The 11,378-nt window shown below is 41.4% G+C and overlaps 1 protein-coding gene across 1 annotated transcript; it reads left to right on the top strand.

Annotated features, from left to right (window-relative positions):
* The first annotated feature begins 243 nt into the window (after window positions 1-243).
* LOC146072195 (olfactory receptor 5AP2-like) lies at window positions 244-1,245 on the top strand. Its single transcript, XM_083179522.1, has one exon. The coding sequence runs from the start codon at window positions 244-246 to the stop codon at window positions 1,243-1,245; it is 1,002 nt and encodes a 333-aa protein (XP_083035648.1).
* The last annotated feature ends 10,133 nt before the right edge of the window (window positions 1,246-11,378 follow it).

Genomic DNA, 11,378 nt, shown 5'->3' with positions numbered 1-11,378 from the left:
CTGTTGTCTACAATTACCATGTAAAATAAAATGGAGAATAGAAACCAAAAATCACTAAAGGAGAATCATGTCTGTGATAGATTTTCCAAATGCAATCTTGTATCAATTAGAATTAGAATACATTTATTCCAGAGAGAGACATTTATATGAAAGAGTGGTTTTATGTTGCTAACCTTTTTGGGAGATGTACATGGAAGCGTCCTATACACTTTGAATATATTTCATTTTGTCCCCTCTAGTGAGATGTATATGGACGTCATGAACAAGACCCAAGTGAAGGTCTTTGTATTTACAGGACTAACTGATAATGGTATCCTTGCCCCGTTCCTTTTCATTCTCTTCTTACTCATTTATATGGTGACCATACTGGCAAATGTTGGCATGATGACAATTATCTATAGCAGCACAACCCTCCATACCCCGATGTACTACTTCCTGAGCTACCTCTCTCTGGTGGATATATTCTACTCCTCAGTTATAACTCCTAAGATGACACATGACCTCATTTCTGTAAGTAAAACCATATCATTCAATGGCTGCGCCCTACAGTTTTATTTCCTTGCTGCTTTAGGATATACTGAGGCTCTTCTTCTCTCCAACATGGCCTATGACCGGTACGCTGCTATCTGCCACCCGCTCCACTATGTGTCTATAATGACAAAGAAGAAATGTCTGTCTCTTGTTCTCCTTGTCACCTCCATTGGCTTCCTGCAGTCATCGGTGCAGACCAGCTGCGTGTTCAGTATCAGTTTCTGCAGGTCAAACCTTATAGACCATTTCTATTGTCACACGCATTCTCTGTACAAACTCTCCTGCTCTGACACGTTCTCCTGTAATATGATAACTGTAGCCATTGTAGCATCTGCTGGCACATGTTGTGTGATGATTATTCTAGTCTCATATATTCTCATTATTCATACAATTTTAGGCATTAAATCTTCTGAGGGCCGGCAGAAAGCATTCAGCACCTGCTCCTCACATCTCATGTGCGTCTGCATCTTCTTTGGTGCAATTTTTTCTGCTTACTTACGGTCTTCTTCCAGTGACACTGTGGAACTAGACAAGATGTCCTCTATCCTTTATTCTGTGGTGACACCAATGCTGAACCCACTGATATACAGCCTGAGGAACCGAGAGGTGAAACTAATCATTATGCGAGCATTGCACAATCTTCCTGCTGTAGCTATAACAGTGTCAAACATTAGGCAAAATTCTAGGGTTCGCCAAATCATATTTAGTAAATGAAGACAAATAATGTACAGTATATGGCTCATTCAACCTCATCTAATATAAATATTGATAAAAGTTGAACAAGTACCACACCCTGGAGGAAGGGAGTACTACAATGCCAAGACTTCATTCCTTTTATTCAATGCTATTATTTCTTCTTCCTTTAAAATTTAAATGAGAACGAATATTGGTGACAGAGGAGCACTTTTACTGACACATGCTCAGTTCAATTACCCATAGCAATATCCCTTAACCTATTATTTTCTGGACCTAGAGGTTAAGGAGAGGAAAACTCTGAAATGATACTTTCAAAAACACATTGGAGAGACAATAAAATACAAAGTTCACAGAACGCTTAAATTGACTCTTCAATTTACAAATGAACAGAAACTACCAGAGCACTTACACTTACTGCTCAGCATTGTAAAGATTGGTTCTTGTACATTAATAAATCATGTACAGTATAATAGATGGACAATAGTCTCTGTGGTATAGACTGCCACCCAGTGGTAACAAAGTTCCTCACAATATTTCAGCCTTTTCCTTGCCATTAATGGGAAGTGGTGTCAGACAGTAGTTTATTTAACACGTTGGTGCACAGAACATAATGTAGAGCTTGAAGAAACTTTACGTTTCTAGAAATGATGCAACATTATCAGCATAAAACTAATACTCTCTACAGTATGTGCCGGAAATGCTGACACAGGAATTCCAGCTGTCTGAAACCCAAATGTAAGTATTTGGGGACGGTGTAAGTTTAGGCTAGAGTCTAGGATTAGGCAGTGGAGGGGGGGGGGGGTTAGGCATTAAGAAGGTATCATTAGGGTTAATCACTAAGGTAGTATTATTAGAGTCAGGCTGCTGGGGGCATCAATTTGGGTTAGGCTTCAGGTAGGGAGGGATATGTTTAGTTGGGGGCAAGAGTTAGCTTAATTACTAGGCATCAGAATCATCACCATCGGCATATTACTGTCAGCCTTGTGGCAGCAGGCATGATATGCCCTGGGATCCCGTAAACAACCCCAATAGTGTTGTAGCATAATACTCTTGTGTTAAAACAAATTACAGTACATTCCAGGGCTGGCTGGGATCTGTGGATTCACAGGACTGAACAGTATGTTACCATCACAACTTTGCCTTAAGAGATGTTTTGCTTTGGTAGAAAACAGAAGGTACATGTTGTGCGGTGCAGGTTGTATGCTGTATATTCAAGTCAATCCAACAAAAAAAAATTGCACTGTCCTTCCCAATAATCCCACCTTAATCTGCTCTGCTAAAGTTAGGAAGATGCTTGATGGGGCATTGGCGGAGGGAAGTCTGTGGTGTCATTGAGATCCTACATCAAAGATAACACACAATTTCTCGACTTGGTCAACAACGTAGAATGGGATTCTAATTTTATTTTTATGACGTGCGATGTAGAGTGGCTCTATACAAACATATCCCATGAGAAAGGCATTTAAGCACTTCAATATTATTTAAATTAGGATTTGGATCTCAGTGACACCAGAAATGATTTTACTCTAATTTCTGTTCACTTTATATTATCACATAATTACTTTACTTTTTGATGGGTGTTTTTATTTTCAGAGCCTTGGGACCACCATGGGCACTCAATTTGCCCCTAGTTATTCCAACTTGTTTATGGGCCACTAGGAGGAGGAATACATCTGGGGCAGTCTTTATGGGGTGAATTTTGTGCTCTTTGGGCGCTATATTTGTTACATGTTTTTAATTTGGGATGGAGTTCTTGAGTTGTCTCAAAATTTTGTATTATTTTTAAGCAATAATACATTTGGTTTGAATTTTACTAGCACTATTCACAAATCAAATATATCCTTTCTGGATATTGCTCTTTCCACAAAAGATAAAACTATGCATACATCAACATACTGTAAGGAAGTAGATTGTAATACTTTTCTTAATTATCGAGTTGTCACCATTGACCATGGGTTTACCTTAAAGCCAATATCTTAGAATTAGGCTAAATTTTTCTGATACCAGTGATGTTATGACGCAAGCTGACAAGCTTTCAATTTTATTTCTTGAAAACAAAACCAAAAATCGGGTGCTGATAGATAAAAAAATAAAATTAATTTATTAATTAGCAGCAGAATGATTGGCATCCGTCCAAAACAGTGCTCAATTTGTGAGAACTTTGACTACAAAAAAGAAATAATCTGCGCTTATAAAAATAACTATAAGGATATGGTTGCTGACTGATAAGAATGAAATACCAAATACAAATTTTAATGTAAGAATAGATCTTTATCTAATGAGAAACAATAAAAATATCAATAAACTAAACAAAAACATGTAAATTTAATGACATAACGTTTTCAATTTATCGATTTTGAAAGGTGTATCTCTTCTAGAAAAATGCTTCAATCAATGGTCCTGTGCCCTCCTCCATTTGTCTGTTTTAGATCAGTGAAAAGGAGACATAACGAAAATCTGCATATATAAAATGTAACTTTAATCCACTGTAATGGTATTAGTTCTGTTAGTACTATGTGTAATAGGTAAAGTGTTGTACACGTTACCTACAGGTAAATACATACTATATCATTATAGTTATTTTTATAAGTGCAGGGTATTTGTTTTTTTGTCACTTAATTTCGTGAACTAGGATATCCGTAAAACTTTTGGTTAAAGCAAAGGGAGAAGCCCTTACTCTGACAAGTGATACTCTGTTATCTAATACCAAAAATAATGAGGATCTGACAATATCTACCGATTATTCCCCTACTTCCGTAACTAAGTTTAATACCTATTCACAGGGAGATCATCAAGAAGAACTATTGGATACTGTTGAGTGACAATACTTTAACAAAATCACTCAGTAAAGAACCTAGAGTTGTGTTCAAGAGGAATTCATCTTTAAAAAATGCACTAGCTCCTAATTATTATAGTTCCGTTGGTTCAGAACCAATCAATTCCTAGTCTAGTATATTGGGTTGTTTCAAATGTAGAAGAACTAAATGCATCACTTGCCTATTTATTGATTCTCTTCCACTAACATACTGTAGATACCCCTCATACATAAAAAAACGCATATTGAATGTTCTTCAACATATGTAATTTATCTTATTATGCATTTCTGTGGGGCACAATACAGTGGATGCACGACATGTGCACTCAACGTAAGATTTCTGGTACATATAGGTAGAAGAAACATTATTTAAGGTTTATCGAAATGCATAGTCAGTCTCGTCATACAAAGACAAAACATCAACGTAAAGTTGAGTCAATTAAGTTACCAGGAATTAAAAGAATAACCAGTATATTCAATGGTCCTGCTAGTGTTGGCTATGGGGGTCTGTACCACGAGGATGGCTTTTTTGGCAAGGAAAAGCCATCCTCACCGCCCAACCCCCTCGCCAGCCGCTTGCCGTTTGCAATGTTCCAGAGAAATCCTCCTATTGGATCTATTCAATAATATACTGTACTCTCTTCCCTTCTGGATTGAACAAAACTATAGAGCTCAACAATATGTAATTTCTGTGTTCCCTTAGTTATAAACAGTATATCATGGATGGATCTGTGTGTGGGAACCCATGCATTTATGTGTACGTGCGTCCACACAATTCCACCCTGGAATTTGATTTCCACTCTACACAAGAGTTGAGTCTCTATATATCCCCATATTGTCCATTTATATTGTGGTAGTAGATATAGTCCTATTACTTATATTGATCCCAATTGAACTGATTGGTCAGGATAGTAGGAAGGATGAGTCGCATTTGTTGTCCTGTAATCGGATCTCCACTCTAGGACCCCATAGGGATTTTTAATGCAGGGGTTGTCTAGATGTAAAATCCCTATTTCCTCCCCAATTTCTCCATGAGTGATTATAACTGAACTTAAATATTATGCATTATCGACTTAATGAGTCTTCTCACTGACTATAGTAAGGCTCTCATTTAAATCTGTCAGTATTAGCAAACGTATCTTTGTCACCTTATTAGGTTTCATCCTCTTCCATTTTTCCCGTAACTTTAATTATTGAACCAATCATTCGCCATACGTTTCTCATTTTAATGAGACATTCAAACACATTTCAAAAGCAATATGGTGTCAGGGGCGGATCTAGACTTCTCTTCTAGGGTGGGTGGTTTACTGTATAATCTTGACCCTGCCCTGACTCCTCTCCTCCCCAGTCCTGACTCCTCCCCTTCCCAGTCCTGACTCCTTGGGACCACAAATATTTTGGAGAAGGGATTTCTCTGGATCTTTTGAATAGTTTTTTTTTTTTTTGCATACTCACCTGCACCCTTGGTAGTCCTCCAACGCCCACGGTGTCCATGGAGATCATTGGATTTGTCTTCAGCTGAATCCCTTGTCCCAAGGGCGCATTGCACACGTCACCAGTGCATCTGAGCAATGCATCCTTGGGACCTGAGATGCCACTAAAGATGAATCTGATGGACACCAGGGACGAGGTGAGTATGAAAAATAGGTAAGGGGGGGAAAAAATCCCCAAATATTCTCAAAACTTATGGTTTTCGGAATATTTTGGTTTTGAGATATCCGGATAAGAGATACTCAACCGGTATACATAGGATGGGCAATAAGGGTTATAAACACAGTGGGTAACAGGGAAGGTATTGGTGTATACATAGGAGGGGGCTAGGAGGCACATACACAGTGGGGAGATGTAGGGAAGGCATTGAGGTATACATAGGAGGGGGGATACTAGGAGGTATTTACACAGTGTATATGCTGTAAATGTACATGTATGCACAAAGATAAACATGTATGTAATGAGTGTTCACAAAAAACAGCATGGAGGGGGCACTGAGACCAGGGACAGCAGTCACCGGGACTATGTAAAAACCGGACCCGGACTAGACCCCGGACCGCCGGACCAGACATCAAAATCTGCAGTCCAGAGCTTGAAGTGTCCGGTCGGTGTGTCTGGCCCAGGGGGGTGTCTTGTCCGGTGGGGTCCCTGTGATAGCTTTCACCAAGGACATGGGGAAGGGGAGATTACAGCCTCCCCGTGTGGTCCGCACGTTCCGGTTTTGCTACATGCCCAGACCATGCAGGGAGGCTTTATTCTCCCCCTCCTCCTCTCTCTGGCAACAGCTGTCACAGGCAGCCCACCGGAAAGGACACTCCCGGACAGAACACCTTCCAGACCGGACGCTACAAGCTCCAAAGTGCAGAGTTTGCAGTCTGTCTGGCCGGCTGTCTGGGGGTCTTGTCTTGGTCCGGTTTTTACCCATACCCGCAGTCACCTGGTAATGGGCAGTGCATCCATCAGATAATTCAGAAGGCAGCCTAGTGATGATAACACTGCCACGTTATCCTGTGTCTCTTCCTTCTGTATTTGGGGGAATATATGCTGACTTTAAGTAATGGACAGAGCTCTGTAGCTTCCTCCGCTCACTGCCCCTCCTCCCTCCTGTCTGTTTGCACTCTTCAGCGGCAATAACGGGACTCCTCCGTAGGTCAGCTGCTGTGTGTACACAAGCAAAAGGTTAAAGATCATACTTTACAGTGCAGGAGGGGGATGCTGGCTGCCAGAACTGCCAGGTGAGAAGTGCCAGACCTGAGCTGCTTCCCTGGGACTGTGAGCCTGCACCAGTGGCAGTCCTGGCTGTCCTCTCACACAGCGTCCAGCAACAGCCAGCAGGCTGGAGGTACAGTATATTGAGTGACAGGACCAGTGGCTAGCATGAGGCAGGAGGACCCTAGGGGGGGGGGGGCTATCACCTCTTTCACCCCCCTCTGTATCAGTCCCTGTATATTGTGGATATATCGACTCCTAAAGGCACAATGCAGCCCAAGAATACTAAAGCTGCCATACATCAGAAAGATTGGTCTTACAATCATAATTGTGTCCAATTTCCCTTCAACTCCCCGGCAGGCCTTGGTGGTTTTTGGACACACAATGTACTGTACTCACAACCTGTCATACAATCCATCATACAATCCATCTGCTGCATGATTGTATGATTGAAGCTTCATTTAATTAGGGGACTGGCCCATTAGGATCAAAAGGATAGGAGTACCAAAAATCAATTTTTTCTTTTTGAATTTACAGGTTTCCAGCAACTACCAATCTGCTCACATCTGCTGTGTTATGCCATTATTAAAGAGCCTGAATGCAGCAATAGTGACAGAATTGGGCAAAAGGACATCCACCACTCTTTTCAGCCGCCCGCCTATCTGCCCACTTCTATCTCTCTACTTTATAATGGAAAAACATCTGGTTGCGAATTCCGGCATAACTAAAAATCGCCACTTCCGAATATGCAAATTTGCGGGGGGGGGGTAAAATTATGTTTTTGACGCATTTCGCATATTCGGAAGTGGCGATTTTTAGTTAGCCCGGAATCCGCAACCAGATGTTTTCCCATTACAATGTATATGAATCGCATATTAACTTGGTGATTTCGGAAAAAGTGACGCCCAATTTTTTTTTTTTTTGCATCCTATTTAATGTCACCCATAGTGTCCACAATTTGTAAGTAGAATATTCTTTAATGTATCCCCAATTTGCATTAGCCTTATGTATATTTATCGATGGGAGGTCACGTACTCGGAATGATATGAAAAGAAGAACTAGAGGATACAGTACAAGAAAGTATCCATTGTTTTATTCCTGGCCCAATAGTCAATCTTTATTTGTAGTTATCGGATAGGGGATAGTGGTGTGGTGTTTATAGGAACACCTTTCTGACTGGTGTGTACCTTATTTATATATATATATATATATATATATATATATAGGGCTGTGTGGGGTTTGCTGCGGCACAGACGGAGTCAAGTCAGCTTTGCAAAAAAAATTAAATTTAATGTGTAACAACACATGTCTCTGTGCCCGACTTTTCCGGGTTCCCATGTGCCCCGTTTTCAAGGACAGGTTATCGGACAGGGGATAGTGGTGTGGTGTTTATAGGAACACCTTTCTGACTGGTGTGTACCATATATATATATATATATATATATATATATATATATATTATATATATATATATATATATATATATAATATATATATATATATATATATATATGGAAGGGGATATAAACACATAGCAGTTTCTTTTAATTTGTACAGATATAGCACCCCTCATGCTTGCATGGTCCTGATGATTCTAACCGTCAGAAGGGGATTGGTCTGAAATCCCAGCGATCGGAATCCTGGTGGTCAAAATCCCAATGCCAGAATCCCGACCACCGAAATACCGGCAAGGGGGGGGGGGGGGGGCGGCATGCCCGGTGCCTTGCTACGCTCGGCACACTAATTTATTCGCCCTCTATGGGCCGCGATTCTGGCGTCGGGATTTTGACCGCCGGGATTCCGACCGCCGGGATTCAGACCGCGGGGATTTCAACTGCATCCCGTCAGAAGGGGGCACGCGCGCATGAGACACTCACAACGCCCTGTTACGACGGAGCTTCCCGCTGTCCGCCGCCTCCCCGGTCCCCATCGCCACTCCCCACCACCTCCCAACACTCCCCCTCCTAACCCTGTCCATCTGAATAACTGGGACGCGTGTGCGTGTGAGACGCTCACGCGTCTCAGACTAATGGAGTCCCTCCCCGCCAGCGCTCGCCAGCGGGGACATTCTCTCCCTCTGTATATTGTATTCAAACCCATTTGTCTATGTAAGTGTATACAGTTGTATTTGTATTTTAAAACGGAACAGTATCTCCACAATTGATCACGTCTTATTTAAAAATGGTAAAATAAATGAATTAAATATTAAATATAGAAAGCTATATACTAAATGTAGAACATAAAATATAAATGAATAAAAAAAAAAAAAATGCATATCTATGTACGATATGTGTGCTGTTATCCGAATTTGTCATTTATGATTAACACTGATCTGATAACTGCACCACTGGTTGGTCTCGAACCTGGATAGGAGATAGATTGGGTTTTTGATAGCGTACACCTTACCTGTTGAGCCACAGGGATGGTTCTGCACAGAGATGGCTCTGGACTTTGATTTCACATATTAAACACATCTATGTACTATATATGTGCTGTTATCGGAATTTGTCATTTATGATTAACACTGATCTGATAACTGCAGCACTGGTTGGTCTCGAACTTGGATAGGAGATAGATTGGGTTTTTGATAGCGTACACCTTACCTGTTGAGCCACAGGGATGGCTCTGGACTTTGATTTCACATATTAAACACATCTATGTACTATATATGTGCTGTTATCGGAATTTGTCATTTATGATGATTGCTATCACATCATATTAAAGAAAAGCCTTTTCCTGTATTATATATGGAATTGTTGAATGTGTTGATTTATAAAGTATTTTTGCATATTATAGTTATGCTTTGGTGCTCTCAGGAAAACCAATTAGCTCTTGAGATTGCCGACACCCCCGTGTAATATATAGCAAACCTGAGACCACTGATTATCAAGCACTATTCGTTGGCTGAGATACCTGATAAAAATGGACAACATTTGAACTTGAATATCTTCTGAAGAAACCGCTATATTAAAAAGAGCGTAGAAATGCCTTAAGAGATTGGTTTCACCGCGTACTTACCATCTTTAAATATCATCTAATGAACTGAGCTCAGGGCCATCTTAACAGCAGTGTAGGCCCCTGGGCAAAGCAATGCACTGGGGCCCTTACTCACTCTCCCCTCCTAGGGGTGGGGAGTGCTATCAGCAGCAGCTTTGATGTCCCATGGGTGGCAGGGGGTGCTCTATCTTCCACTCAACATGTAGGACCTGGAGCAGTAACTTCTGCTAATTACTCCTTTACTGCACAGGTGGTGGGAGGGAGAACACTAACGTGTGGAAGGGGGCACTGAGCTGAATGAAGGGTCCCTTGTAAATTACTTCCAGGGAGGTAGGGGGTGTTTTATACACAGGGGGGTTGGATAATGGAGTGGGCTTAATATTCGTCATTTTCCAGTGGAAGTGCAGCTTGTTTGACTGCAGATATCTCCATTATCTGGAAATAGATTTATTAGCCTTCAATAGTATAAAAACCTAGAGTCCCAACTTTCAGGAGGTGCTGGGGACTTGGGTATCAGAGATCAGGAGCCAGAGCAATCCATTGACAAAAATCTAAAACTGTACACCAGACGTTTGGAGCTGGAGCAGGGACCGGCTGCTCGAAGGCTGATATCTCTGGTTCTGGGCATGATAGAGACAAGCCGCTGGTGTTCCCAGAAAGGGGAGAGTGCCAGTTTATGGATTATACTCTCAGAAAAACTCTAAGTCAGACAGAACCTCAGAAAACTGACTGGGAATACAATTAACAGTTTGGATCTCGACTGCTGCTATGAAGTTGGATCCCTTATACACCTGGGGCCCCTGGGCAAGTGCCCATTAAGCCCACACAAAAAGACGGCCCTGACTGAGCTCCCTCCCCCTGCCTGGAGCCGAGAGTACCGCTGAGCTTCTGCTCCTTGAGCTGGGAAGCAAGCCCCCTGCTTGGCTCTGTGGACTACGGAATACCTACTGCCAGTTCATTGCAGAATGCAGGTGGTAATCTTCAGATAGAACTGCAATATCCATCTGAGCTTTTTTGCCTATTACTTACCCTCCACCCCCTGTCACTAGCCGATCTGTCATCAGGCGATGAACACCAGCTGGATCAAACCTTCTGGTTGGCTCATATGTCCACAACGCACTCTATACCTGCCAATTTTAGACCACTGGCTACTAAGATGGTGACGATCAACTGGCTCCTTGGCTCACAATCATAGGGCAATTTCACACTCTCCGGTTTTGACTGGACTGAAAAAAAGCTGGACAAACTGTTTCCGGCTTTTTTCCGTCAGTTGTCCCTTTTTCAGTCATATTTTAGGGTCAATTACTGGCCGTATATTATATACGACCGGTTAGTTAATTTGGACTCACCATTGGAACGACTGGTGATTCCTACTCATATTCTCTCTAAGACATAAACATTCGTATTCCTGATTAAGAATACGACTACAAAATTACGAATAGCCATATATCAGCCATAGTAAATGCCAAAAATACGTCTAAGCAGACGTATTTCTATATGACTGCCTACGATTGCACCTATTTCAGACGTATTCACATTAGTAAATTTACCTCATCATATGTCAACATTTTCCAGATGTTGACATGCCAACATCTTAAACTATGAACATCATAGTGTCGCTAGTTGAACGGTTAACATA

This window comes from Crinia signifera, chromosome 4 (assembly GCF_055691185.1).
Source record: "Crinia signifera chromosome 4, ASM5569118v1, whole genome shotgun sequence".
NCBI classification, from domain to species: Eukaryota; Metazoa; Chordata; class Amphibia; order Anura; family Myobatrachidae; genus Crinia; species Crinia signifera.
This window is presented reverse-complemented; position numbering and strand designations above follow the sequence as displayed.